Source organism: Triplophysa rosa, linkage group LG14, assembly GCF_024868665.1.
Source record: "Triplophysa rosa linkage group LG14, Trosa_1v2, whole genome shotgun sequence".
NCBI lineage: Eukaryota > Metazoa > Chordata > Actinopteri > Cypriniformes > Nemacheilidae > Triplophysa > Triplophysa rosa.
The window spans coordinates 14,365,220-14,393,193 of NC_079903.1; the positions used below are offsets into that span (position 1 = coordinate 14,365,220).

At 40.0% G+C, this 27,974-nt stretch overlaps 1 protein-coding gene across 1 annotated transcript; it reads right to left on the bottom strand.

Annotated features, from left to right (window-relative positions):
• Positions 1–446: 446 nt before the first annotated feature.
• On the bottom strand, positions 447–26,330 carry mnta (MAX network transcriptional repressor a). Its single transcript, XM_057350530.1, has 6 exons — positions 25,938–26,330; positions 16,750–17,296; positions 16,567–16,608; positions 14,342–14,453; positions 3,632–3,824; positions 447–3,521 (listed from the first exon to the last, which is right to left on the bottom strand). Exons 1-6 carry the CDS (start codon positions 26,008–26,010, stop codon positions 2,743–2,745), a joined length of 1,746 nt encoding a protein of 581 aa, XP_057206513.1. The 5' UTR covers positions 26,011–26,330; the 3' UTR covers positions 447–2,742.
• Between the last annotated feature and the right edge of the window lie 1,644 nt (positions 26,331–27,974).

The window sequence follows — 27,974 nt, forward strand, 5'->3', positions numbered from 1 at the left end:
TAAAATTATATTTATTGTACAGTGGATGTGTGGCTGCTATCACTGTCAATTTAAACTAATATTTATTGTACCAAGTTGTTGGTGAAAACCGTAAATGAAAGATAATCTGTGGTCAGAATGAGCAAGCTATTTTTTATCATTAATGTATTAATCTTTCAGTACTTTTTTAAAGAGTTTATAGTACATCACTTTCCCAATGGAGAATTTTTTTAATCTGTGACGATATTTGTTTTTTGGTTTGGTTTTATCAAGTTTGGAGACAATCATTTCTCGCTAATGTACAATGCCACAACTTTAATGTCTCATATAAAGGCTTTGATTGAATGACTTGGTTTTGATTTAGATAATACTAAACATTCAGAATGATTACAACTGGTATAATGTAAAAAGACGAAAACATACATCGTAAACCATTTTGTGTCTAAATTGATCACAAGACAGCTAGTAAAGGTTTCAAGATTTATTTTTATTTAGCATTTGTTCTCTTTTATTTATTTTCTTTTTATTTATAACATTGGACAGTTAGATCTATACGCAGCTCCAAATTTACAGGCTATATACAACTTAAACTTTCTCCATAGGGAAAACACACTAAATATATATATGCATGTATATATATAATATCAGTGTGGAAAGAGGTCAGAAAAATTGCCCCAACATATACAGTACTGTCCATGGTCCCAGAAATGTATAAACATATTTTAAGAGTTACCAGAAAACAGGAATCATCCATCTAACCTTACATGCGAAAACAGCCACATCTTTTCTGAAGATACGTCAAAGAAGCTCATAAGGGACAGTCAAACTATATCACAGTGTTCTTTTAAAATCGAATCTCTCTACACACAGCGTGTTTAAAACATTCTGACATCAACATAAATGCGTGAAAATATTTCATTAAGGAATACAAGGTGACATACATCCACCTTTCAGCTTCATCGAAACGACATTAGTCAAACGCTGATAGACTTAAAGCCCATGTGAGTTTTCTTAACTAAAAAAAGATGCATTTTCATTCCACAAACACACTTATAAACGTAACACTCACGACATCTGCTACATGTACCCTAAAAAAATTACAAATAACCACATACTGACTGCAGTCTTTTACTACCTAAAACAAACCAACATTTACCACCAATGGCAAGATGAGCCGTTGCCTGCCTCATGTCTAAACGCTGGAATACATTCACAGTGACATCTAGAAATGTTCAACTTCTTTGCAATTGTTCCACAAACATATTTGTTTACTCCTCTAAGCAATTCACATACCGCTTATCTAGATTTAAATAGGTGACTGTTACTGAATAACGTATTTTCTGAATGAGTGCAGTTGCAAACAGAGAACATAAGGGGGCGTGAACATACAACAGGACTGCAGATTGAAAAGGCACTGCTGTCAAACTCCCTCCAACTATTCGCGTGACAGTCACAAAACACAAGACTCTATGCCAGCTAGAGTACAACGACCAAATGGCGTAAACTCTGCAAAATAATATTTCATATAGAAGCATCCGAAATGTGCTCAGTGTCGCGGTCAACTACATGGTTTACTGATAATGACGCTAGTCCGTCATTAATGCTGCCTTCACATGCTCTCGGAAATTCGACAATTCCCACTTCGACCCGGAAATACTTTATGGAACGGTGCTCTTTTAATGTTAACAGACACTTGCAAAGTTTTAATGAATCATTAGTAACATTAATGTTTTATTTTATTAATGTGAGACAAGACGTTACTACGTCTGTAGTGGGAAATATCTCAGTTACGAGGTGTCTCGAACGCAGCATAACTACATGGTTTGAGTGAAGGCGGTACAGGTGACGTGATATTAAAGTAACAGTTCACTCAAAAATAAGGAAAATTCTGTCATTGACAAAAAATGTAAAGAATCTTGACATTTTCTCTATGCGATGACAGTTCAACATTCCTGTAGCTCAATTGGTAGAGCATTGCATTAGCACCACAAGTCGATTTGGATAAAAGTGTCTCTCGTCCAAATTCATAAAATGTAAATAAAAGCACCATAAATGTAGTGTGCAGTCTTCTAAAGCTACAGAACTGACCAAAATGCAAATGCTCATCTTTGTCGTGGCTCTTAAATGTGCAGTAGTTTGGATGTCATATGGATCAGTGGTGGATATAGAGAAGATTCATACAATATTTAGAATACATGTTTGAAACAACATGAAGGAGAGTAAATGGCAAATTTGAATTTTTGAGTGAACTGTTCCTTTAAGACAGAACTGTAGGGACTTTAGGAGGTTTTGGTTGAGATTTGTGACAGACAAAACTGTATACCTGGTTTGCCTAAAAAGTCTATGAGGTGTAAAAAGTGTGAGGTATCAAACCATTAGTAAGCAGTCAGATCGAGAGTCGATTTCAACTGATCAGACCATCACATTTCCATCATTATTCATTCCACTATAGGGCCTAAAACATACACCGAGTAGCACATGAGCACTCTAAACATCAAACTCTGCCTTATCCCACACATAAAGATAGAAATTCTCTTTTTCTTCTGTTATTATATATCATTATATAGCAATAGACATTCAATAAATTTCTCTGTTTTAGATTTGAGTCTTTATAAAGTTTTTTTTTAATACTTTCTTGTCATTTGGAATGTACTGTAGCTCAATAATTCATTTTGATTGCAATGCAGCATTGTTGTGGGATGGGTGGGGGCATCACCTTTTGACCACTCTGTGTCTGTATTCTATCCAGGCATCAGTATCGCTTCAGGCCAACTTTAGCGTGCTGACTGGGAAGGAGGGCATGGTCACCATGGTGACCGGGTTAAGGACGGTCTGTCCGACTAAATGAGGGTGATGGGTGACCATCTGAGCACCTATCGCCGTCTGCTTGCCCACCATGGTGGCCGGCGTGCCATTCAACTGGCCGTGCGAGAACGTGTGTGCGATGTGGCCCATGACGGTGGTTTGCGTGACCGCCACAGGCTGAGGGTAGATTGTAGGAAGGTGGGCCACCGGGTGTACCGTGATATGGCTGATAGATTGAGGTCCGGAAGCCAGCTGTACAGAACTGGAGGGGGCAATATGGGCCACATGCTTGGAGCCCGACTGGATGACATGGTTGACGGTATGGATGACGGAGGCGTGCGATGCCGATCCGGCGTGAGCGATGACGGTGGGTTGGAGGCTGGATGCAGTCATTATGCGAGTGTGGGCTGGAGGTAGGGTCTGCGGGGTCACCACTGCATGCGGCTGCTGGATGGCTGAAACGAAGGCGGGGCCGTTGGGAGCCTGTGCTGGTGTCGGGGACAGAGCTGGAGCTGTGATTGGGGCGGCGACGACGACAGGGGATAGCTGAGCCGAGGGAACGGGGGGTAAAGTCGTACATAGCTTCTGTGGAATAGAAACGTGCTGTGTTATGAGGGAAGAAGCAGGCCGGGATTTTTTAAACTCTGGATGAGGCGCAGGAGGCACTTTGGGTAAGGCATTGGGCGTAGCTGACAAGCTCTCGTCTTCAATGTCTTCATCAATGTTGTCTTCACCTTCTGTGGAGAAAAATCAGAGTTATGCATTTGCTATAAATGACTTTAATTAAAAGTACACATTACGCTCAACTCTACGCTCAACAGCAAACAAGGCACTTGGTAGATACTACCTGAGGCAGTGGAGGTAGAGGCCTGGTCATCATCAGGTTGGACAGTCTGTCGGAGAACACAATCAATCTCCATAACGTCCAATCGCTGACTCAGTTCATTCTTCAACTCGGCCAATCTCTGTTGCAAAGCGATCTTCTCCCGTGCCAAACGCTCCATCTCATGCTCGTAGTCCTTCTCCTTCCTCTTTAGAGTCTACAGGAAGAGATGAAACACATGAATGTTCTGGTGAGCAACAAAAACAAAAAACACCAACATGCCCACGGGCACTCATGGTGGATATTTCCTGAAGCTCTCTGTAAAAAATCTGTAGCAACATTTAAAATAAACCAAGGGAAGCTTGTGGGTTAAATCTAACTGTAAAATTGTGGCATATATATTTGTGTAATAGCCTCAACATTTGACTGTTGTCCATGGAACATACTGAGGTGACTCTTTCTTTAATAACTTTAATAAAAATGAGTCATTTTAAAATACATGATTTAAATCATAATTTCAATAATACTTTCAGCATAATATATAGTTAGAAAACAAAATTTCTACCAAATTTAAAATAAAAATATTGTCAAAAAATAAGGAGAATGCATATCATCCGAACCATAAACAAGTGCCAACACTGACGGAATACGGAAGTGAACCAAAATTCCTCGGACTGTAGATGTCATGTGCTTCTGCATAAATATGCCTGCAATCTGTTAAACAGCCTAGCACAGGGTCCTGTTTCTTCCTGCATGTCAGTCCAGAACACTACTCCCCCACCGTCTGTTATGCTTTCAGGACCCTGCCGCCCTCTTGCTAACTGACACATTAACATGTGGATAACCCAAGGCATGACAGCCCCTCCCACTTCTGGGAAGGCATTCACTTGGTATGCACGAACGCACAGACAGAGTAAGATCGATGGGAGGAGCCTACAACAGTGGAGATCGGCCAATCACAAGTTGACATTTGGGCAGAGCGAGACTTTCCATGGCAAACAAGGAGAGTGACTGGTGACCATCTTTATATGTGCACAAACACAACACACACATGCTGGTCCAACTTCACAAACATGACACACAGGGTGAGTGAGATGGGAGGAGCAGAGAGGATTAAGACACTGGGCTGGATCTAAGCGACAGTTTCTCTTCTCTGTCAGCTGACACACAGGCACAAGGACACAACAGCAGCTAAAACACTTAAGTAGATGGATGGAGAAAGATTAAAGTGTCTGTATATAGAGAGAATGCAAGTCTACGATACAATAAACTCCATGTAACTGGAAAGTCATGCTGCTCAGTGATATGCATTACATGGGAACAGATGGAATCTACTATGCTCAATACACACAGACAGTGCACAAACTCATTTGACCCTCAATTCTGAATGTTTCGGAGATTTTCTTGGACAGTGCTATAGAAGGTAATGAACAAAACTATTGCGCTCAAAAAATAAAGTATATAGTCTGCAAATAATAATGTTTGGGTCATAACTTTAAAAGCATAGAAACGTTTCATAGGTGGAAATAAACAGGTCTGGAAAGTGTCGACACACTATCCAGGAAAAAAATGTTGCATAGTACAATACATTTCTTGCTATATTCTTTGCTAAATATTTTACACATGTATGCAACAATTTAGCACTGCACAAATTCTTCTATCAACCAGCCATGACAAACTTCACAAATTCTGGTTTATTTTTACGTTTCCTGTCAAAATATTTTCAACAATACCTCAAAGGGTTTGCTCAGGTTTTGCGTTAAACCATTTCAAATTTGTGTGCCAACGACAATGACAGAATGTACTGTATGTGGACAGATGACTTTAAACATCGCGAGAACAAACTCATAATTTCAAAATGAATTTGGTTAAAATGATGCACATTAGGCCACATCCACACAAACCCAGAGCTTTCCCCATTCAATTTTTTCCTCAGCCAAAAAAAAATTCCGTAAACACAGAGTGGTCTCAAGAAATTTCAGTGTACACACAAAACCACTGAAACCAACTCAAAACGATGTAGTATACATGCCAGACCAGTATGTGGCGCTGTAATTCTGCCACAGAGATACACTTAAAACAGAGAAGATGACTTGCGATACGTGAAGGCATGCGCATAACCCTTGCACGACGTGGGGTGATGACATCATCGTTTCAGAAAATATACAGATTTGCTGTACACACGAAAACGCAAGGGTGTTGTTTCAGATTTATCCGTTCTGCAACCCGGTAAAATAAAAAAAGCAATTTCAGGCTCCCAAAACGTCGGATCCGTCTGAACGAAACGCCGAAACGATACATAAGTTTTACGTATACAGCTAAATGCGTCTCTATGTGGACGGGCTAGCTGAATTTTGTATATTTTATTATTTTCATGAGAAACAGTTTTGTTGCACAAGCCTGTTGTCTTATAAACTTGCTAAATGAGTAATATCGTCTAGCATGCTTCATAGCTATCATTCATCAACAATTTACAATTGTTTTTTTTCTATTTTCTTTTTTTTTTCAATTGTTTTTGTTCAATGTGAATGAACAAAATAGAAAATCAACAATTATAATTACAATTTTTTTTACTAACACCCATTAGTCCTTGGCACAATATTTTTTAACCAATTAAAGACTTCTCACTGCAAGACAGATATGTGGCAGCTAGGGTTGGGCCAATAGACGATGCCATCGTCCATCGGCGATGGCTGATAGACATGGCGATGTTGAGCCAGCATCGTGATTCCAACAAATGTTTCACTTTCGTCACGTGCTGCTCTGTACTACGGGCTGCAAATTACGTTGTAAAGAAATATGAACAAGACTAAGGGGCATAAAACCTTGCACTGTACAGATCAGACTAGTCTGACTTTATAACTGTGGAGCTTGCGCTGTATAAAGAGGACGCACCTCACTTTACAACCCTTTTATTGAATATAACATCAGAATGACAATACAATCAAGCCTCACTTTATAACCATGAAGCTTGCGCTGTACAGATGACACACGCCTGAATTGATAACTGCCCAGCTCGCGCTGTATAAAGAATATGTGTCTCTGCGCAGCTCGTGCCAGACGGGCCTCACTTTATAACGCTGCAAGGCGATGTCATCGTTTCACTGCAGCCATCGTCCGATGCCAATTTGGTAGACATCGCCCAACCCCAGCATTCATCTACCATAAATCCAATGCCACTTGAGTTTTGGAGATGTCGAAAACTCCTAAATATGAGCTGAGGCCTATACACACAACACAACACAGCAGAGGTTATCTACTCTCCTCCAGAGGTCAGCACCAACCCCAATGAAACACACCTGAACCAGATATTCAAGGCCTTCGGGTTCGTATAAAAATTATAGGCAGGTGTGTTTGAAGAGGGATGGAACCCAAAACTGCATGATGGCAGATCTCCAGAAGCAGGTCTGAGTACCACGGGCTACACTTTTGACCTTACTTCTGAAGTCTAAAGTTAATAAAAAACAAACAGATGCTTTGAAAACAAGGTAAATGGCACATTTAGTTTCTCCGCTAGATGCTGTCATGAAGATTTCCTAAGGTTATTCACATTTCACGGACCATTTTTCAAGCTTTCAGCTTGTCAGAAGCTCAGAGACAGACTATACCCTTCAAATCAGAATGAATACACATTTACGGCAACCCACTCATGGCACACAAACTGGTCAAACTGCACGCACACACAGCTCATCGTTTTCTCACACCACGTGCGCCTGACAAGCAAGGCTCTGCAGAAATAATAACAGCCTAGAATGCAGATCCAGGCTGGTCATTCGATATGGGTGCAGGTGCGCGAAGATTAAGAAGGAAGTGCAGCTTGGCTTCGATAAGGTCAGCCGTCTGCATCTCGTGTCTTCGTGGATACGACAGCTCGAGGAACCAATCGATACAAGGCACTTCCTAGAGAAGGCTGAGAAAGCCCCGCTTCCTCTCTGAGGTGTCAGTGCCTTTGTCTCAACAAATGAGATGCTGGGAAATACTACCGTCGCCAAGACAACAGTCAAAGAAACGTCACTGTTGCCACGGTAACGGAGCGCGTGCAACTGAATGCGACCGTGTGTGCAGCCTGCATTGGGCAGTAGTATAAAAGCCTGTTTGATTGAGTACCTCTTTATATATTTGTGTGTGTGTACCCACATCTATATCTAACCCTAAATATTAATAGAAGCGTTTCCTCTTGTCTGCCTGTTAAAGACAGTTACAAAAGAGCCATCTTGTCTTTTTTTCCACAAGTGAGCCCTCCTTTCCTTGGGGGGCAGGCGCATTCCTTCCTGGCTGTCTACACCAGCCCCTCGCCGACCCAACCCCCACCACTGATGGGACCTGTTGACAGCTCTTCTGCTCTGTGTGCTGTACCAGGCTCAGCTCCAGCCCACAGCTGTGCGTGCCTACCACTATTAGTCACACACACACACACACAGCTTGGGCTGCTCCACAAACACCCAAACCCAGTGAACTCCTGTTTAGCAGAGCAGAGCCTCCATCCCTTCGTCTCCTGCTATAGCCTAAAGCAGCTTTGAGGAGCAAAAGGATGTGGATGAGGACCCGGTCTGCACTAAACAGTCGACTTTTATTGATATGTATTGTTTATTTAATTTTTCTAAGAAAACCGTGTATTGTTAAAGTAAGCTTGTCTGAATCATGATTGATTGAATGTTATGTAAAAACAACAACAAAGATAATATGAATGTGACACACATTCACTTTTTTACATTAAAGCATAAATATGTATTAATGATTGATAGAGTCAATGAAAATGTGCCTACTATATGGAGATTAATTAGGTCAAGTTTTACTTTTGAATAAGCTTTTTGTTAACACAGTGCCTGGCAAAGGGCTGAGTTAAGACACTTCTAATGAGTCTCTGTAGTCAGTAGCTGTGTCTCGTTTCGTAAGGTTGCGTCCTTGTGTCCTCCAGAGGTATCATCATCTAAAGGATGCGGTATATGGAGGATTCTCATCTTAGAATTAAACGAGACATCCTTCGTAGGACATACTGGCAGAAAAAGAAACAGGAAGTACCACGTTGCTATGACAACACGTTGCACTCCCACACCTGTCAAATTAATTAAAATGATTTCTACATGATTTAAGAGGTAAAAAGTTGGTTAAAGTTGGCCTTACTGTTTCAAAACGTTTAAAAATCACTAAACACTTGTAAACCTATTTACTACATATGCCTGCTAAGATTAAAAAAAGTGACACAAATTGTACACTGCTAACATTTAAACACCACATATTTGATTGAATGTGCAGCTGTTGCTGTTTATTCAAATAACAGAAGTTGGCCGACGCAAAGAATTGTGGGTTATCTCTAGCAACAAAGGATACAGCTTATGTGTCCTAAGAATTCCTGTCAAACAAGGTCGCATTTGAAGGGTGCCTCCGGAGAGTACTACCTGATTTTATGAAACGACACAGCCTTGATGACGTAGCAGCCTTCGAATGAGACCTCTGGAGGACGCAGCCTGTGTCCACATGAAGCACATGATGTTCACCCTCAGTTTGTCATCGTTTGTCACCACAATATAGTTTTTCAGCATGCATTAATTCTTGTTAGTTAATGTCAATTCAATCATTCGTGTTCACAGTGCATTAACTAATCTAAACAGTTACAATGTTTGATTTTAATAATATATAAGTAAATGCTGAAATGAACAAACTAAAAATAATAAATGCTGTAGAATGATTGTTCACTGTAAATGTTAGCTAATGCATTAACTAATTGTTAACAATACAACCTTATTGTAAAGTGTTACCATAAAAAACTAGACAATGTCATATTGAGAGAGAGAGAGAGAGAGAGAGAGAGAGAGAGAGAGAGAGAGAGAGAGAGAGAGAGAGAGAGAGAGAGAGAGCGAGAGAGCGAGAGAGCGAGAGAGAGAGAGAGAGAGAGAGAGAGCGAGAGCGAGAGATAGTCGGCCACGTTGCACCCATGCTCTTGCTCATAAACAAGCCTGCTGTGAAGGATATCCCGTGACTCGGTAACTGTCTATTCGAGCACAGCTGGGTCTCTGGTTTGCAGCGTCAGTATGAGCACAGAGATAGCTCAACCAACAACATGCATTTCGTTTTAACTGTCAATCTTTGCAACTCAAGTTTTTAGGAGGCTTAAATCTCTCTACTAGAGACTGTAAAAATTAGGCACATTATTATTTTAGTCTACTGAAATATAGATTATTGGAAAATAGAAAGGCTCAGAGATGACGTATTTTTGTATGCAAAACCCAGAAGCGAATAAGCATTTTAGGACTTCCGGTTCCATCGCTCCAAAGTCTATGGATTTTTTGAATGGGTTTTTGGTAAATCGCCCGAATTAAGGTCTGTTGTAAACAAAAGCTCTAAATATTTTCACATTTTTTTATTCTATGACATAAAACACACCAATTATAACCCGTTTGTCACTTATTGTGTCTTAAAACGGACGGTTGCTAACAAGTTGCTAAAAGCGACTACTTCCTTTGGCGGGGACGTTAGACGTCAACGCGCATATAAAGCTCACAAATAATGCAACATGGGCACAAATCTCTTAAAACGTAGATGCAGATTCCTTCACGGAGTAATTACTTACCAGGGAACATATTTTTAATAATGTTTGAAAGAGTTGTCGGAGGCTTGGTGGTGGTGACGTTGATATCGAGCGACCTTAAGTGTAGTCTGTTTATAGCATCCTGCTAGCTTTTTACTTCTGCCGATTGTATTTCGGCTTCAAAAGTAACACATGTGGTGTTAATTTGTAAAGATTATCTTGATAGACAAAACGTGTAAACATCATAAACCTTTGTTAATCACAGAGCTTATTTTTTGCGATCTTCCAAAAATCTATGGGAAAAATGCATAAGGCTTGTTCGACTTCATGTGGCGCCGCAAGAATCTGCAGCCGCCTGACAACAGCAATGCATTCTGGTTAGAAACTTTGTCCGATTTTGATCGGCGCTACAGCCGCCTTACGATCACATGTGCCATTAAAGTACCAGGAGAGCAAAACGAGACCAGCCACCTAGGTCATGCGCTGCAGTTGCTCAAAATCGGCTGCGAAAGCCTTTATGATGACACACTGACACACTTTATTCTCATTGGCCAGAATGTTCACGTGTATACTGTATATGACATGTGTTGCATGCCACTACAAAGCAGGAAGCGTGTGATCCTACGCAAAAAGACAAGACACTGGTCTCTGAGGAGTATGATGTGGATGACCAACTGACCCTTTCTTTACTGCTGACACACATCACTGCACAAAGACAGGAAATGAATCAGGCATATCACGTGACTCTGGCTTTAAAATCCTGGTGATATGATCTATCACAACCTTGGTGATAATGCCACATCAGGGCTGATGTCAATGTCAAAGAAACACTGAATAGTATTAGTTTAACTCTTGGACTAAAGTAAAGAACCAAAATTGATCATCTCGTTTCTGCACTCCGCACAAAAACGACCTAGGAGAGAACAATCCACTAGTCTGGAATTCACCTTTAAAATAACAAAAAAGTGTCACAACAACTTGCTAAACTTCCTAAAAAAAGGTCAGCAGCTAATGCGAGAGTTTTGGGGATGTGGTTAAGCTAAGATTTCGCTCTAGTACGAGCGTGATGTGCCGTGCTCTGGTAAGAACAGCAGTGGGGCACTGAGCCAGGATGGGGCCGTCACGGGAGGTGACGTCACGCGGCTCTGTGTAGCCATGTGCTCGCTACTCATGTGGCAGGGAACACGTCGAGCGAGTGGAGAGAGAGAGGAGTGTAGCAGGAAACAAGCGCAGGGGGAGGAGTGGAGGAGGAGCTTTGACTAGAAGAAATGACACAGCCAGTACTGCAGGGAAACTCCGGAGACTGTTTTTTTAGCAGTACAATGTTCAAAGCAATGTACTGTGGTGCAATGAGTTCGTCTGTTTCCTCGATAAGCAAACTTGCTTTTAATGAAACGGAGCTTTTGTTTTCCCCAACGTAGGAGTAAACAGATCAACCTTAATACATAATCTGTCAATCTTTCTTTCCATTAAACGTCGCGATAACAAATATACTTATCTATTAATTCACTTGGGACTCACAATGGACACAACAGCGGTGATGTCACAGGTAAATCGGGTGCCATAAAGATAAATAAAACGAAAAGTAATCTCATCAAAAAATCCTCTTATGGAGTCCCTGGAAAAGCTAATTGGTTGGCGAGGGGATAGTGGGAGGGGCTGTGGACCTGAGCGCATGCAGGGGCAAACGCGTGGAGGTGAATCACGCGTGCCTGCCTCCGCCCATGGCCCGGTGAACCTGGACACACGGTGTGACCCTGCTGGCTCTGTTGCAAAACACAACATTAAGAGAAGCCCGGTGACCTACAAGCACAAACGCAAGTTTTTAAGCAGGAACACAACACAACAAAGAGAGAGAGAGAGAGAGAGAGAGAGAGAGAGAGAGAGAGAGAGAGAGATAGAGAGAAAGAGAGAGATTATTATTAAAGAACAGACTAAAAGAAAACGGCTCAAATACACCAACTATTCAACATGAATTCTAAGGAGACTACAAAATCTTTCCACGAACCCGTCATACTAGAAACAATGTTGATGTTAATGTCAACAATGATTACTGATTGTGTCCATTACTGGGAAGTAACAAAGTAGGAACAACACTAACCACATTCTCAACCAGTGTGACGTAAGTTTTCAGTCGTGTATCTTTTCAGTAACAAGTATGATTGTTGTGTGATTTACACACTCTCCTAAAATGTCCTGAATTTAAGTCAGTGGTCGCCAACCGGTTGGGCTCAAAAAGGTTGGTGACCACTTATTTAAGTCTATCATTTTATTATGATGAATCATTTAAACAAACCAGTTAATTTTTAAAGATTCACAAATTCATCGTAAACTTTGTAAAGCGTTTTACGGCTTGTACTTTGTAGTGAAATATTCTGCCACTATGTTTTTGATTGTTTTAATAAAAGTTTCATTTACGTATGTATATTTACAATCTCATCACAAACATGGTTTTCCAGAGAAGACAAACAAACGCAACATAGAATTGCATTTTCAATTCTGATTAAATCGGATCCTGCACTTCCCAGTACACTCACAACTCTCTGGAGAAGTCAAAGCTGTTTCTGACAGGCAGTGTGCTTTAAATAAATACACCGTAAGCCTGCTTGAGCAACAGACAGCAGAAAGAGGAAAAGAGAGATAATGATGTAGGCTGGGCCGCTCTAGTGAATTCAAACAGATACTAGAAACAAGCTGCTTAAATTACAGGAGGGGGAACGGAGGAAGGAGGGTGAAGCAATCCCGTGACACAAGTTCTGTTTCCCCAGCTCCCTGAGCTCGGTCTGAAACTATTCCTCGAGTAACTCGAGTAATTTGAATACAAAAAATCATCGAGGCAATTTTTGTTGCCTCGAAGCCTCGTTTAATCCATTTAACTACAGTACACACGGAGCGCTGCGTTTCCCCACGGACCGTTATTACTGACGCACAGCCCGCTAAACTCTATTCATGTTACAGGGGTCTCTCGCATTCACCGTGAGACACACGCATTTTAGTCTGTTCACACGCTCACACGTGTTTCTTATGCTGATAAATAAGTGATAGCTTATTGAAATGGTGAACTGCTATTTTACTTAGTTTTAGTCTATTTTGCGAGTGAAACTTGTTTTCCGGCTGCATTGAGTCCATCAAACTAGATGCGGACCAGTGGAATGCGAATCCTGTTATTTACACACGTCATCTGTCTGTTCTGCGTGTCTGAGTGAATGAACTGCACAGTTTAACGTGCTACACGCGTGATGCTCATAAATTTGTCTGCGTCTGCGCTGAATGAGGACATGAACACACGAACTTCACCTCCAGAGTTGCACTGAGAGTTTATTTCAGAACATTTTACTGAGTGAAGCTAACACACTAAAAAATAAGCGTCTTCCGACGACCTGCCAAAATAAAAGTCCGGTTAACTCTGTATTTTTATGTTGACAAATATATTACCATTTAATAGTAGAAAAAGAAACTAAAACTAATTTAGATAAACTAAATGCATCATGCACAAGCTGAAGTTAGTTGTTTACCTTTGAAATTATTCCTTCTATTTTTATTAATGTTTCTTATTTATACATTTGTATTATGCCTATATTGCATTTTGAATGTAATATGGCAATGGAATGTACTAAATGGGTTTAGTTTTCACAGATATTAATGTATGCAATTTCAGCAATAAATGTTAATTTTTCTAAAAAGGAAACAAATTAGTTGTTCGTTTTAAGAGACCCGTCTTATTTTCTCTTGTATATTTAGAGTTGCTCTTTAATAAAGAAAAAGTACTTATCCGAATACCTGATTAATCGATGGAAAATCAGTAGAATACTCGATTACTAAAATAATCGATAGCTGCAGCCCTAGCTGAAACGAATACTTTGATTAGATTTTTCTTATGAAGGGTCTGCTCGCATGTGTGTGAAAGTGGCACTGGATGTGGTTTATAATCTCAGTTTACACGAGACAAATGAGGGTGATGGTTAAGAGAAGGTGCTCTACTCTCACTGCAGGGGGACAACTATGATCAGCAGTCAAAACTCAAATCAAATGTATTACTCATCTTCAAAATCCCATCCTCACATTTATGCTCTTTAAAAAACAGGCACTAATAAAATGTTAAAGCTAAACTATTGCAAAAATTTAGAGAAATCTCAGAGAATGACAAATAGACCATCCTGCCCATTGTATACATACATAAAGTTATTAACACACGTTTTTCTTACCTGAATGTATCTCAGTGCACTTCTTAAAACGCTCAGATTAGAGGTCTTCTTTTCATCAACATTAGGGATATTCTTCTTAAGGGTCTCGAAACACTCCTTTAAATGAGCCCGTCTGAAAAAAAGAAAGAAAAACATTTGGCGTACACCTGTATTTCCCAAATAATCCATCCACATTTTTAAGAAAAGATTATAAATTATTTCAAATGCTTATAGACTACTGGTCAAAAGTTTAGGACCACTCACTCAATCTTTATTTAGGTTTTTTCTACATTTTAGAATAATAGTAATCCCATCAAAACCATGGAATAGTTGTAACTGGGAATTATGTTGCGATTAAAAGCATCTAAAATAAATTTAAACAATGTTATGTTTTAGCATCTTCAAAGTTGTCACCCTTTGCCTAAAATTTGCAAAATCTCGAACACCTGGCATTTTATCTTTCAGCTTCTTGAGGTCTCAACCTGGGAAGCTTTTCAAACATGTCGTAGTGTGTCCCGAGTTGGTTAAGGGGAGGTGGTAGGAAGGCTCAGAAGACACTGATTATAATCCCAAAAAGTGTTTAATGGAGGGCAAAATTTAGATGAAACATGGACACCCTAGATATAAAGTACAAAAAAAGGGAAAAAATCTAAATTCTAATCACGAGTTCACAAACATAATAGCACTAGACTCAGTGCATACTATGTCGCAACTTGAACAAAGAAAATAGTTACTTTAGGCAGCAAGACAATACACATCGCAAGGACCACCTCCCCTAAGGTTACAACTAGACTGTCTTAAATAACCTTGGCCAGCCTCCCTAATAGAAGAACCCTACCAACTATGGGGGTGCCAAAATCTCACAATGCACATACACAACATATAACCTTTAAACAATAAAATCAATGCAGAAAATTCTTCAAATTACATGTCTCATTATCGAGTATTCACCTCTTTAAACAGCTTTGAGAACACTTGGTCACAACCTTAATCCTAAAATATATTATTTGGCCCCATATTGCAATATGGTATGACCCATAAGAATAAATGTGACCCTGTTAACAGGAGGTACCAATCCAGGAAGTGGTGAGAATGCCACATGGCATGTAAGATTCCTTATTTACCTATACAATATGCTTCAAAATAAATCATTTATAATCTTCAACTGGTCTCTGCGTGTTTGAATTTTGCTTATAGGAACTATTGATGTAAAATAGTCTAACATTGATCACCAACATGTGCACCTATCAGTGAACAACATACCTAATATTAGAAGATGTACATTGGCTAGATTCTCATTTAATATAACAACACAGTACCCAAAACTTATTACCAAAACATAAATTAAAAATCTATGAAATTACAGAAACCCATAATCACAAACATTCCAAGAAAGGTTTAAGTCTGCAAACAATAGTGGCAAATCACACAAACCTCATGGTTGGCATACAAGTGATGACTACAACGAACAAATCGTCATCACAAAACAGTACTGATGAAATTTCTATCCATTTCAAATATTTTTTAATAAAGAAATTAATATGTTGGCACAATTATGTTTTTGTCTACAGAGGTGATTTCAAACATTGAAACATACAGCCGTGGAAAAAAATAAGAGACCATTCCAATTTCTAATTTAATCAGCATTTCAAGATGCTTTGTGGTCATTCCAGTCCAGTGTCTGTTGAATTTCAAAAGACTGACAGTATGACAAGACACATACAAACTGTGATAAAAATCAAGGTTATCACATAAAATATGATTTTGAACTTTTCCTAAATACAGTACATATTTTACTGTACTTTTGAATTGCTTAAAAGTGATCTTGATTTCTTTGCAGTATTTGAGGTCTAAAAAGATACAAAGCATATTTTCTGTTATTTTGACCTGTTTCTATCTGCCAATAGAAACAATATTTTTATTTAAAATTTAGAAGAAATGGTTAGTAGGTCACAGAATGAAACAAAAATGATAATTTTACCTAAACACATACCTATAAATAGTAAATTCAGAAAAACAGAAAATAATTTTTAAATGGTCTTATTTTTTCCCGTGGCTATACAACCTTGAGATTAAAAGATTTTCAAGATAATGAGAAATCAAGTTATCCTAAAATTTTCACTGGTAGTGTACCAACTAGACAATTTATTTTTACTAAACGTTTAGATGACCACAATATTACACGTGATTTTGTTCCCACAGGGAAAATACAAACAAGGTGACCATGGGCAAAAAGATCAACTTACCTGTTCTTTTCAAGTTTGTTGTGTACTTCTCTTGTTCCTGCCCTGTAAACACAGGTCACAAGGTCTTTTACACTCCAGTCGGTTCACAAACCCCAAACTCAAACACACAGCCATAAACCATCTATAAAAGTAAACGTTTATACAGTAGTTCACACGGTCATATACCACCGCTTCCTGACTCACCCTCCAGGTCTTTTCTTCCCATCTATATTACGGTGGTCATCGGGTGGGCTGCCTCTGGCTGCAGGGCTGGGTTGGGTCAAAGGAAGTCCAGGCTGGGAGAGAAGTGCATGCGGGGTAGTTGTGATTATGGAGCCTGGGTAAGGCTGGAGCTGCTGGGGTGGGTGTGGTTTGGTGCCGTTGAACTGAAATAGTGATATGGGCTCGGCTTTCACCTGAGACGAGATGAGGGGGTGCTGGTGAAGCGCCTGCTGCTTTGGCAGAGAGTGGACATCTTTTTTGGGCGAAGTCAGACGGGGTGCTGTCGAGGGGCTGATAGATGTAGGGAGTGCCGTGGGAGTGGAGGATACCACTGGGATGGGGATGACAGTGATGGGCACAGTGGGGGGAGGAGGCGGGGCCGGTGCGGTTATATAGCGATGCTCAGGACCGGATTCCTCCACCCGGGTCATGTGGTTAATTCGTACAGGGTGAGTATAAGAGTTCACTTCGACTCTCCGTTTCTCAGCCTCCTGTTCACGACGTCGCTTTTCCTGAAGCTCATTTTCTTCTGTTGAATAAACACAGAAAACGAGATGTAAAAGAGAGAATTACATGTTGTTGGCAATAGTGCAACCTCTTAGTCATTCAATGCAAAATTGTTAGACCCGTTGTCATAATCTGTCAGGCATATTCAGTTTTCTTACACTTACAGGGTTATTGATCCAGACTGTGAATAGATTTACTCTGCTCACAGGTTGCTTTCACTGTTAGAAACTCAGATCGTTCATTCATACAACACACGCACGCACACTCACCCTTCCCGCACGCACGCACACACACGCACGCACGCACACACACACACACACACACAGACACAAACACACACTGTACAGAGATTTTCCACAAGTATCTCGTCTCTGATGAAGAGAGGGCTCTGTTTCAAGATGATTTACAAAAGCATGTGGTCATTTCGGATATCGTTGCATTTTACTGCTGCGTTGCAAGAGTAAGACATCCCAAAGCCAAAGGGACAGTAATTCCTCGTACAGCACTGCCTACAGGGTTTTTCCTGGCTCAAAATGAGGCGGAGGTGGTGCCATCCTGATCTTGTACACACACACGTAGGCCTACCGTACCTTTAAGTGGCTTAACCAAAGTGACTTTGAGTTTGACATATTAAAAGTTCTAATAAAATTAGATAAAAATGACAATTATTAAGTTATATAAAACATTTATTTTATTCAACCAAACAGAAATGTTTTTTTAATCGAATAAAGCTTTTTTATCATTTCAACTAACTTTTCAGCCCACAATAGCCAACTGAATTAACCAGTCTTTCTAAATGAGCAACGCTCATTCACATCTTGCATTCTCTGTGGTTCACTTTAAATGATTCAAGGATCTCTTATATTCGCTAGTGACTGAAAAGTTCAATAGTTTAAATGAATCGGTTCAAACTCTAAGGTCTTCTGTAACGTAACTTACCTAGGGCTGCAGCTATCGATTATTTTAGCAATCGAGTATTCTACTGGTTTTCCATCGATTAATCGGGTATTCGGATAATAAGTACTTTTTCTTTATTAAAGAGCAACTCTAAATATACAAGAGAAAATAAGACGGGTCTCTTAAAATGAGCAACTAATTTGTTTCCTTTTTAGAAAAATTAACATTTATTGCTGAAATTGCATACATTAATATCTGTGAAAACTAATCCCATTTAGTACATTCCATTGCCATATTACATTCAAAATGCAATATAGGCCTAATACAAATGTATAAATAAGAAACATTAATAAAAATAGAAGGAATAATTTCAAAGGTAAACAACTAACTTCAGCTTGTGCATGATGCATTTAGTTTATCTAAATTAGTTTTAGTTTCTTTTTCTACTATTAAATAGTAATATATTTGTCCACATAAAAATACCGAGTTAACCAGACTTTTATTTTGGCAGGTCGTCAGAAGACGCTTATTTTTTAGTGTGTTAGCTTCACTCAGTAAAATGTTCTGAAATAAACTCTCAGAGCAACTCTGGAGGTGAAGTTCAGGTGTTCATGTCCTCATTCAGCGCAGACGCAGACAAATTTATGAGCATCACGCGTGTAGCACGTTAAACTGTGCAGTTCATTCACTGCTTAACAGACAGATGACGTGTGTAAATAACATGATTCGGCATCCACTAGTCCGCATCTAGTTTTATGGATTCAATGCAGCCGGAAAACAAGTTTCACTCACAAAATAGACTAAACCCAAGTAAAATAGCAGTTCACCATTTCAATAAGCTCTCACTTATTTATCAGCATAAGAAATACGCGTGAGCGTGTGAACAGACTAAAATGCGTGTGTCTCACGGTGAATGCGGGAGACTTGAGAGCGCTGTTACATGAATAGAGTTTAGCGGGCTGTGCGTCAGTAATAACGGTCCGTGGGGAAACGCAGTGCTCCGTGTGTACTGTAGTTAAATGGATTAAACGAAGCTTCGAGGCAACAAAATTTGCCTCGATGATTTTTTGTATTCGAATTACTTTAATCGTTTCAGCCCTAAACTTAACCTTGTGGTGACGCAGTTTTATTCTTATGAAAAACAGGAATATTCTAATAGCATTTTTAATATTCAAATAGTTATTGCGGATCGAATATTCGAATATTTGTGCACATCCCTAATACATCCAACCGTTTTTTAACAAGATGACCATGTTAAGCATGAGAAGCCACACATTTAACATTGTAAAGAAGTCAGAATGCATGAAACAGCGTTAAATCATCCCTTTAATCCTTCACGCTTAAATTCTGACAAACTCAATTTTTCTGTTTTTTGAATTGCTCTTAAAACATACACATACATTTTTTAAAATGGCGACTAATGGGACATTTTTGTTTTTAACCATGTGTGAAGGGATAAAACTGGGACATATTATGGATCTAAATCGGCCACAGATCAATGTAGGTCAATGGCCCAGCTTGGTTCAAAACAGAGATTGCGTCTACCTCGCAGTGATTTCCTCTGAAGGACCGTTTTGTGTGCTTACAGACAAATGTGTGTTTCTGCTTAACAGTTGGGGATAAAGTTTACTCCGACCACATCATGTACAGGTTTAAGGCTAGAGTTTCTCAGGACTGGAAATGTGATGATCCTAGACCGCCCTACCTCTACACTGCCTTCTGTCCCAGGACCTTTGCCAAACCTGTTGGCATCAATTAGACATTCTATTGCACCCAATCTGACACTGCTTTATAAAAATACGTAGAAGATAATTTATCATAATGTTGAGGGGGTACCTTGTTATGACCGACTACCCCCAAGAGGGCAAACCATGTGGCAGTTTGTTACATTGTTGTGTTTGTTTGAGTAGCCGGACATAGCCAATGCTGGCTCAACCAATAGCTGGAGTTTAGGGTGGGATAACCTGTTTGTCTGACTAAAGGAAAACATACGAAGTGTGTGGGTAATCGAATCTTCATCTTTGCTACTCTTAAACAGTGTTAAATTTAGATATTGAGTGCATTTAGACATCAGATTAGATTTAGATTCAATTTATTGTCATTGCACATGTACAAGTACAAGGCAACGAAATGTGACCTCTGCATTTAACCCATCCAGAGAGTAGTGAACACACGTACCCCCGGAGCAGTGGGCAGCTATCACTGCAGCGCCCGGGGAGCAAGTAGGGGTAAGGTGCCTTGCTCAAGGGCACCTCAGTTGTTACCCGCCGGCCCTGGGAATCGAACCGGCAACCTTCTGGTCATGAGTCCGACTCTCTAGCCATTAGGCCACAACTGCCACAATCAGCTCACTTATCCTGGAAATGCTTAATTCTAAACAAAACAATCCAAAACAAGTGCTGCTTTGTTATTTTGACGATGAGCATTTCATCTTAAAGGGGGTAAAGGGGGCAAGTGAATGGGGGCTGTTGACAACATTCTTCAAAATATTTTATTTTGTGTTCTGCGGAAGAAAGAAAGTCATACAGGTTTGAAATGACGTGTAAATGATAAAAGAATTTTCATTTTGAAGGTGAACTACTCCTTTAACCCTCAAGAAGAGATACTACTGCAACCTGTTAAAAACGTAAGGGTGTAGTACAAATAACTGAATCAAATTGCTTCCTCATATCATCGAAGCGGTGTCATAAAACAATCAAAACAGTAATTAAAATAATGAAAATCCTCTGAATACAAAGAAGTAATAAAGAACGCACGTGTTTGTGGTGACCTAGTAATAATGTGCAGTGAGAAACACATGAGCGTGTGCTTGTATGTTCGTGGGATGGCACGAATCTCATTAGAATGGAAGCCGGCAAATCATGCGCACATATGGGATAATGGGACTTAAGATTCACATGTGTGTCAAGCAAAGGGGGGTGAGTTAAAGTGCTCCGCCTTCACCAACTTAAACTTAATAGCAATACAGAATTCCACCCCCCAACTGGTCTCCACCATGCGAGAACAACGCAAGCATCCTATTGATGTATAGACCAGGTGCAGTGGGGGATAGATGTGTAGTTACTGTGGAATAAACAACCAATTACCACAATACACAAGGAAGCGGAATACATGAGGAAGGGACCATGACAGAAATGTGACAGTTCAGTCCCTTTAAAGACACGCATTCCTTTTAACTTCAGGACTATCTTAACAACAGTTTAATAAAACATTACAATAAATCTAGAATGCACTTATTGCAGCCAATAAAGATCAAGGCAAATCAAAATATTTTAGTATACTAACTATGGCACGAGATCCGACTGGTAATCGCAATATGCTCCCTATACCTGTGTGACCTCAAAATATATTTGGGAGCATTTGTGTGAGTGCACATTTTGTTGTGGTGTGACCTGTTTTCATTATTGTACAGAACACGCTAATAACTGTACAATGTATGTGCGCACTACCGGCCCGGCCATTCGACAACGTACTTTTCCATCCCGCAGCGCTACTTTCCCACCGTTTTGTTATGTAAACACGCGCTAGACGGACGGGTTTCAACGTTCATGCGCGTCTCTCACGTCTGCAGCGCCACTTCACACAAAAATTAAAATTCTGTCATCAATTACTCACCTTCGAGTTTTTCCAAATGTGTATAAATTTCTTTGTTCTGATGAACACAGAGAAAGATATTTGGAATAATGCTTATAACCAAACAGATCTCAAAACCCATTTACTACCATAGTAGGAAAGAAACAATGGTGGTCAAAAGTGCCCCAGAACGGTTTGCTGTCCTACATTCTTCAAAATGTCTTCTTTTGTGTTCAACAGAACAACAAAAATGACAGAATTTTCATTTTTGGGTGAAGTATCACTTTAAGCAGGATTGTTTACGGCAGTTCCCGCAGCGCGCGGTTGGTCAGCAGATGAGCTGACTGTACCACAAGTATAGCAATTGCAAGTTCACATTACGTTATTTTAAATACATTCACAGGCAAACCTCTTCAAAAACAGATCATCCGTCTCTTACTTGTGTGCAATGTAAGCATAAAACATGATATGTTAATGTAGTTTTAACCGTTTCTCTGAAGGCTATGGGGGGGTTCAGTCAGCGGAAGAAGAAGGATTGACATTGTGATATGATCGCCACCTCTGCTAACACGGGCAGTCGAGCACTATGCAAAAGCATATAGAGAAAACAGCCACAGCTCTTTACTAAAAGCTTTGCCTATTAAGAAAACAAAGCATATTTTTTGTGCAATTACTGCATAGTCTAATTCATTCAAATATAAAGTTTAATTTGTTTCATAAAGTACAAGGTGATTTTATAATGACTACATTTTTTGCATTTTGTGTTTTAAGGTGAATAAAAGACTATTTTTCCCTAAATATTTCATCATTGAGGATTTCTTTAAAAAAGTTCTTGTCTCGTCATGTTCTCGTGAACCCAGTCTTGTCACACTCCTAATACTAACATATAAAGATAGCTGTACAGTCGTGGCCAAAAGTTTTGAGAATGACACAAATATTAATTTTCACTAAGTCTAGTGCTTCAGTGATTTTTATATGTTTTTGTCAGATGTTACTATGGTATACTGAAGTATAATTACAAGCATTTCATAAGTGTCAAAGGCTTTTATTGACAATTACATTAAGTTTACGCAAAGACTCAATATTCGCAGTGTTGACCCTTCTTTTTCAAGACCTCTGCAATTCGCCCGGGCATGCTGTCAATCAACTTCTGGGCCACATCCTCACTGATGGCAGCCCATTCTTGCATAATCAATGCTTGGAGTTTGCCAGAATTTGTAGGTTTTTGTTTGTCCACCCGCCTCTTGAGGATTGACCACAAGTTCTCAATGGGATTAAGGTCTGGGGAGTTTCCTGGCCATGGACCCAAAATGTTGATGTTTTGGTCCCCGAGCCACTTAGTTATTACTTTTGCCTTATGGCAAGGTGCTCCATTATGCTGGAAAAGGCATTGTTCATCACCAAACTGTTCTTGGATGGTTGGGAGAAGTTGCTCTCGGAGGATGTTTTTGTACCATTCTTTGTTCATGGCGGTTTTCTTAGGCAAAATTGTGAGTGAGCCCACTCCCTTGGCTGAGAAGCAACCCCACACATGAATGGTCTCAGGATGCTTTACTGTTGGCATGACACAGGACTGATTGTAGCGCTCACCTTTTCTTTTCCAGACAATGTTTTTCCGGATGCCCCAAACAATCGGAAAGGGGATTCATCAGAGAAAATGACTTTACCCCAGTCCCCAGCAGTCCAATCCCTGTACCTTTAGCAGAATATCAGTCTGTCCCTGTTGTTTTTCCTAGAGAGAAGTGGCTTCTTTGCTGCCCTTCTTGACACCAGGCCATCCTCAAAAAGTCTTGGCCTCACTGTGCGTGCAGATGCACTCACACCTGCCTGCTGCCATTCCTGAGCAAGCTCTGCACTGGTGGTGCCCCGATCTCGCAACTGAATCAACTGTAGAAGACCATCCTGGCACTTGCTGGACTTTCTTGGGCACCCTGAAGCCTTCTTCACAACAACTGAACCTCTCTCATTGAAGTTTCTGATGATCCAATAAATGGTTGATGTAGGTGCAATCTTACTAGCAGCAATAGCCTTGCCTGTGAATCCCTTTTTGTGCAAAGCAATGATGACTGCACATGTTTCCTTGCAGGTAACCATGGTTAACAGAGGAAGAACAATGATTTCCAGCACCACCCTCCTTTTAAAGCTTCCAGTCTGTTATTCTTATTCAATCAGCATTACAGAGTGATCTCCAGCCTTGTCCTCGTCAACACTCTCACCTGTGTTAACCAGAGAGTCACTAGCCAGGTTTCCATCCAAAGTTGCGAATTTAGTTTATGCGCAAAATTGGAATATCGCATAAAACATTTTCGAATAAGCACCGTTTCCATCCAAATAGTCAACCGTCACTTCCTAATAAACTGCCACTAATATCAGTAAGAAATGTAAGAGAAGCCACTGAATATAATGATTTTCATATAGAGTAATACTTGCGCAAGCAGACGATTACGAAACACAATAAATGCTGTGCTTTTGTGGATGCCTGCTGTTTGGGAAACACAGTCCTGACAGTTCTAAGAGGCAATTACAGAAATACTTGACGACTTTGCTCAGGCATTTAAGAATGACCATCACAACATTTCTGATGCTGTGTAACAAGATCATTACTCTAGTTATTCAGGTTACGCCGTCTCATTTACGTGACTTTTTGGATGAATTTATTCGGCAAATGCGTTTCCATCTCCCATTATTCGCATTAACCCTTTTTCGAAAAAATGAAAAACCACCTCAAGCGAGCGTAAAAACTTTTTGCAAATTAAGGATTTTTAATTCGAAATTTGGCGTTTCCATCACTCGTTTCTGATGCGAAACTTCAAAATGCGAATAAAACCAGAGTGATGGAAACGCGCTTACTGACATTATGTCAGCTGGTCTTTTTGTGGCAGGGTTGAAACGGAATGTACATGGTTTTTTTGGACTAAGTTCATTTTCATGGCAAAGAGGGACTTTACAATAAAATTCAATTAATCTGATCACTCTTCATAACATTCTGGAGTATATGCAATTCGCCATCATAAAAAATGAGGCAGCAGACTTTGTGAAAATTAATATTTGTGTAATTCTCAAAAACTTTTGGCCACGGCTGTACATGGAATAAATCTATGCACCGGAGTGCAGTGCACTAAATGCTTTTACAGAGTCACATGCTGAGCCACAAAGTCAGCAAAAATGGAAAATAAAATGAAACCGCTTGGGAACATTGCCATCATTTGTTGAAATAGTAAAATTACTGACTACTTATGTTCTATAATGTTGTGCGATACAAAAAGCTTACAAATAAGCTCGTGAATGACGTTCTTCTAAAGTATGTCGCTCTTTCCATGCACTAGTGCAAAACGATTATTCAAATTTGTAAAGTGTGTTATATAACTAACATTTTTGAAAAGAAAGCAGTGGGTTTCTGTCCTACTTTCCCTCTTGCCGCAAGCAGCGCCTGGCGCGCACATGGAAAAAAGGGGGAGGGGTTCGTTCGCGCGTATCCTGTAAGAAGGCATGATCGAGACGACACGTCATTGGGGCGTGGTTAAATCGGACACATGACTGAAATGCTTGAGAAAGCGCCAGTCGTAGACGCACGGAGCGCGGGAGGGAAAAAGAATAGTCAGATTATCTAAAATCGATAAATAATGCACCACTTTGCTTACGAACGTGAAATAAAGCGTTATATTCATTCAGAATGCAGATGTGAATGAGTGTGATTTTCCGGTAATGCGTTCGGTTACACAGCGCAACTGGCACTCGAGCACGTACTTGTAAGCCACCGCCCTTTCAAGCAAGCAGGTAACGTTAACGTTATGTTTTCCAACACAGGCACCGAAGCCCACTGCATTGCAATAAAAAGTAAGGTCGCGAACTTTCCCAGCAGTCTAAGAAAATATACGTAACATCCATTTTCGTGCATAGCTGTCACTTCGAATAGTAATAGTTTGATACACCTTGAAAATAAGCGCAAAGCAAGAACGTTTGCAAAAAGCACGTGTCGTGTTATCATTAACTTGACGTTTTTATGCCAATATTTTCTGCCACCTTCCGCCAAACATTCTAATTACGCAGGCTATGACATCCCATGAAACAAATAGCTTTATACAAATTAACAAGACACGACATTACAGAACACTGGTTCGTTTTGGCAAGTCCCGCACTACCATTTGTGAAGGTTTGCGTCCCCACTGTCCCGTGATCTTTCAATTTCTTACCACGTGTTTTCTGTTGTTGCTGGGCTTGCAATTCCAAAAACTTCGCCGCCTCTAACAGCGTCTCGATGCTCATCTCTGTTCGCTGTATTGTCGGGTCCACAATCAATGGCTGAAACTAATTTAAAAACACTAACTAGCCGGATTCAAAGCTTCTGTTTGGGATCCGACCTTCACACCTATTCAAAAATAATAAAATTAAAGAAAAGACGTGACTGGACCCCCCTTTCAAATCTTCCACGCACGTAGAGGAGTCACGACAAGATGGCGGTTCATGGTATTCAGTCAACATTTCGAGCCATTGTACAGACAGTTCGACCCCGCCCCTTCATCCTAACCCCGCCCACGTATTAATTTCTTAAACCACGGACATGCCCCGTTGTTCATGGTCGCTTGCATTCGACAAATCACGATTAATGGCGAAATTTAAGAACCTCAGAGAAACGTGTGGTATCAACGTTTTGTTTGCTGTTTAAATACGCCTCCCTAAACGCCTAAAAATGTAGTTGTCAAATCCAGCTTTTACGCGATACAACTACAAAGCCACGCCCCTACGTGATTAATAAAACATTAGATTAGAGCAGCCAATGGGAAAGCAGAGACAGAAGGCATGGTATCTCACGTGGGTGTCATTCTGCGCGTATCGCACGCCAACTCAAAACGAAAACGCAACCTGCAGACCAACGTGCTGTTTGTAATCCAGTCGCTGTTCAAACAAGACTTAACAAACAGTCCTCAGTGACTCAGAAACAACCCACAGCAACATTAAAGCGCTTTGTCAACATGATTTGCATTGGATCAAAACATTTACGTAACCTTTTTGTCACGTGAAAACTAACCCATTAAAGAAACAACGTAATGTGAAAATGATCCCATTAAAGAAACTAATTAGTATTCGTTGTTTTCCTTTATACTGGTACTGTAGGGCTAAATAAATAGAAATAAGTAGTAATATATCATACACATTTTTGTGAGCAATTCAACCAATATGTCTCTAAAAAGACACTTGATAGCCTTATTAAACGTTGACCAACGAACACCATTTTTATATGAGCCCCAACCTTTTCCCTTGCTGCCTTGACTGAATAAAATACATGCATTGACTGAATAAAAGGGTGTCATGTGACTGTATCCATGGAAACCTGGAGGCAGTGTCAGGACAGTAGGGAGTCTTGAGGAGTCACAGGAAAGGGTCTGGTGACACAATGGAGGAAAGAAAATAATGAATGTGTCGCAAAGATTTGAGTGTATTTCACACAACTATATCTCAAGTAAAAAGGAAGAAGTGTATGCATTACTGATAAACCAGGGCCTTAGAAAGCCTCCAGCTGAGCATAAAGAAACCACTTATAAGTAAACAACGTCACATGACCAGCCACTGCCACATTAAACAACTGAGGAAATTAAAAATCGTTTCTGAGTTTTAAATTATATTTTTCTTTGTAATATTGCAAAGATATTGATAAATGAATTATTAAAAATACTAATAACTAAGGTATGGTGGGTTATTCTTGCTGTCAAGTGTTGACAGGAAGCCCCCTTGAGCTGAGGTGCGAATAAGGAAGATATCGGCTGTCCCATGACACCGTTGTTACTCTGCAGCTGTTAAATAAAGTTGAATGAATCTCAGCCATTTCCACCAGAAAACATTACATTGTTGCCAACTATCTACCTTTTTTATTCGGCGCTTTCTGCTTGAATAAACAGCCTTTCACTTATTCAGATGTTCTTCTTTGTCTACAGCACATCAGCTCATTCTATTTCTTTCTTTAAAAAAAAAGTCAAGGCAAAGGGCATGCAAACACTTATAAACCTGCTCTATCCTCATACCTTCTTATGACTCTCACATGCATTGTAAATAAAGTCCTATCAACTGCCCCAGACCAATTAAGCGGGAGCCAATTCACCCTTATAAAACTTCATGTGACTGAGTCCACACCTTACTCTTCGTGCCCCCTCCCGACTGCTGTTGTCTTCCTGGTATGAAGAGCAATTAAACACAGGACACAGGAAGTTTGTACTGACTCGAACTTCCTGCAA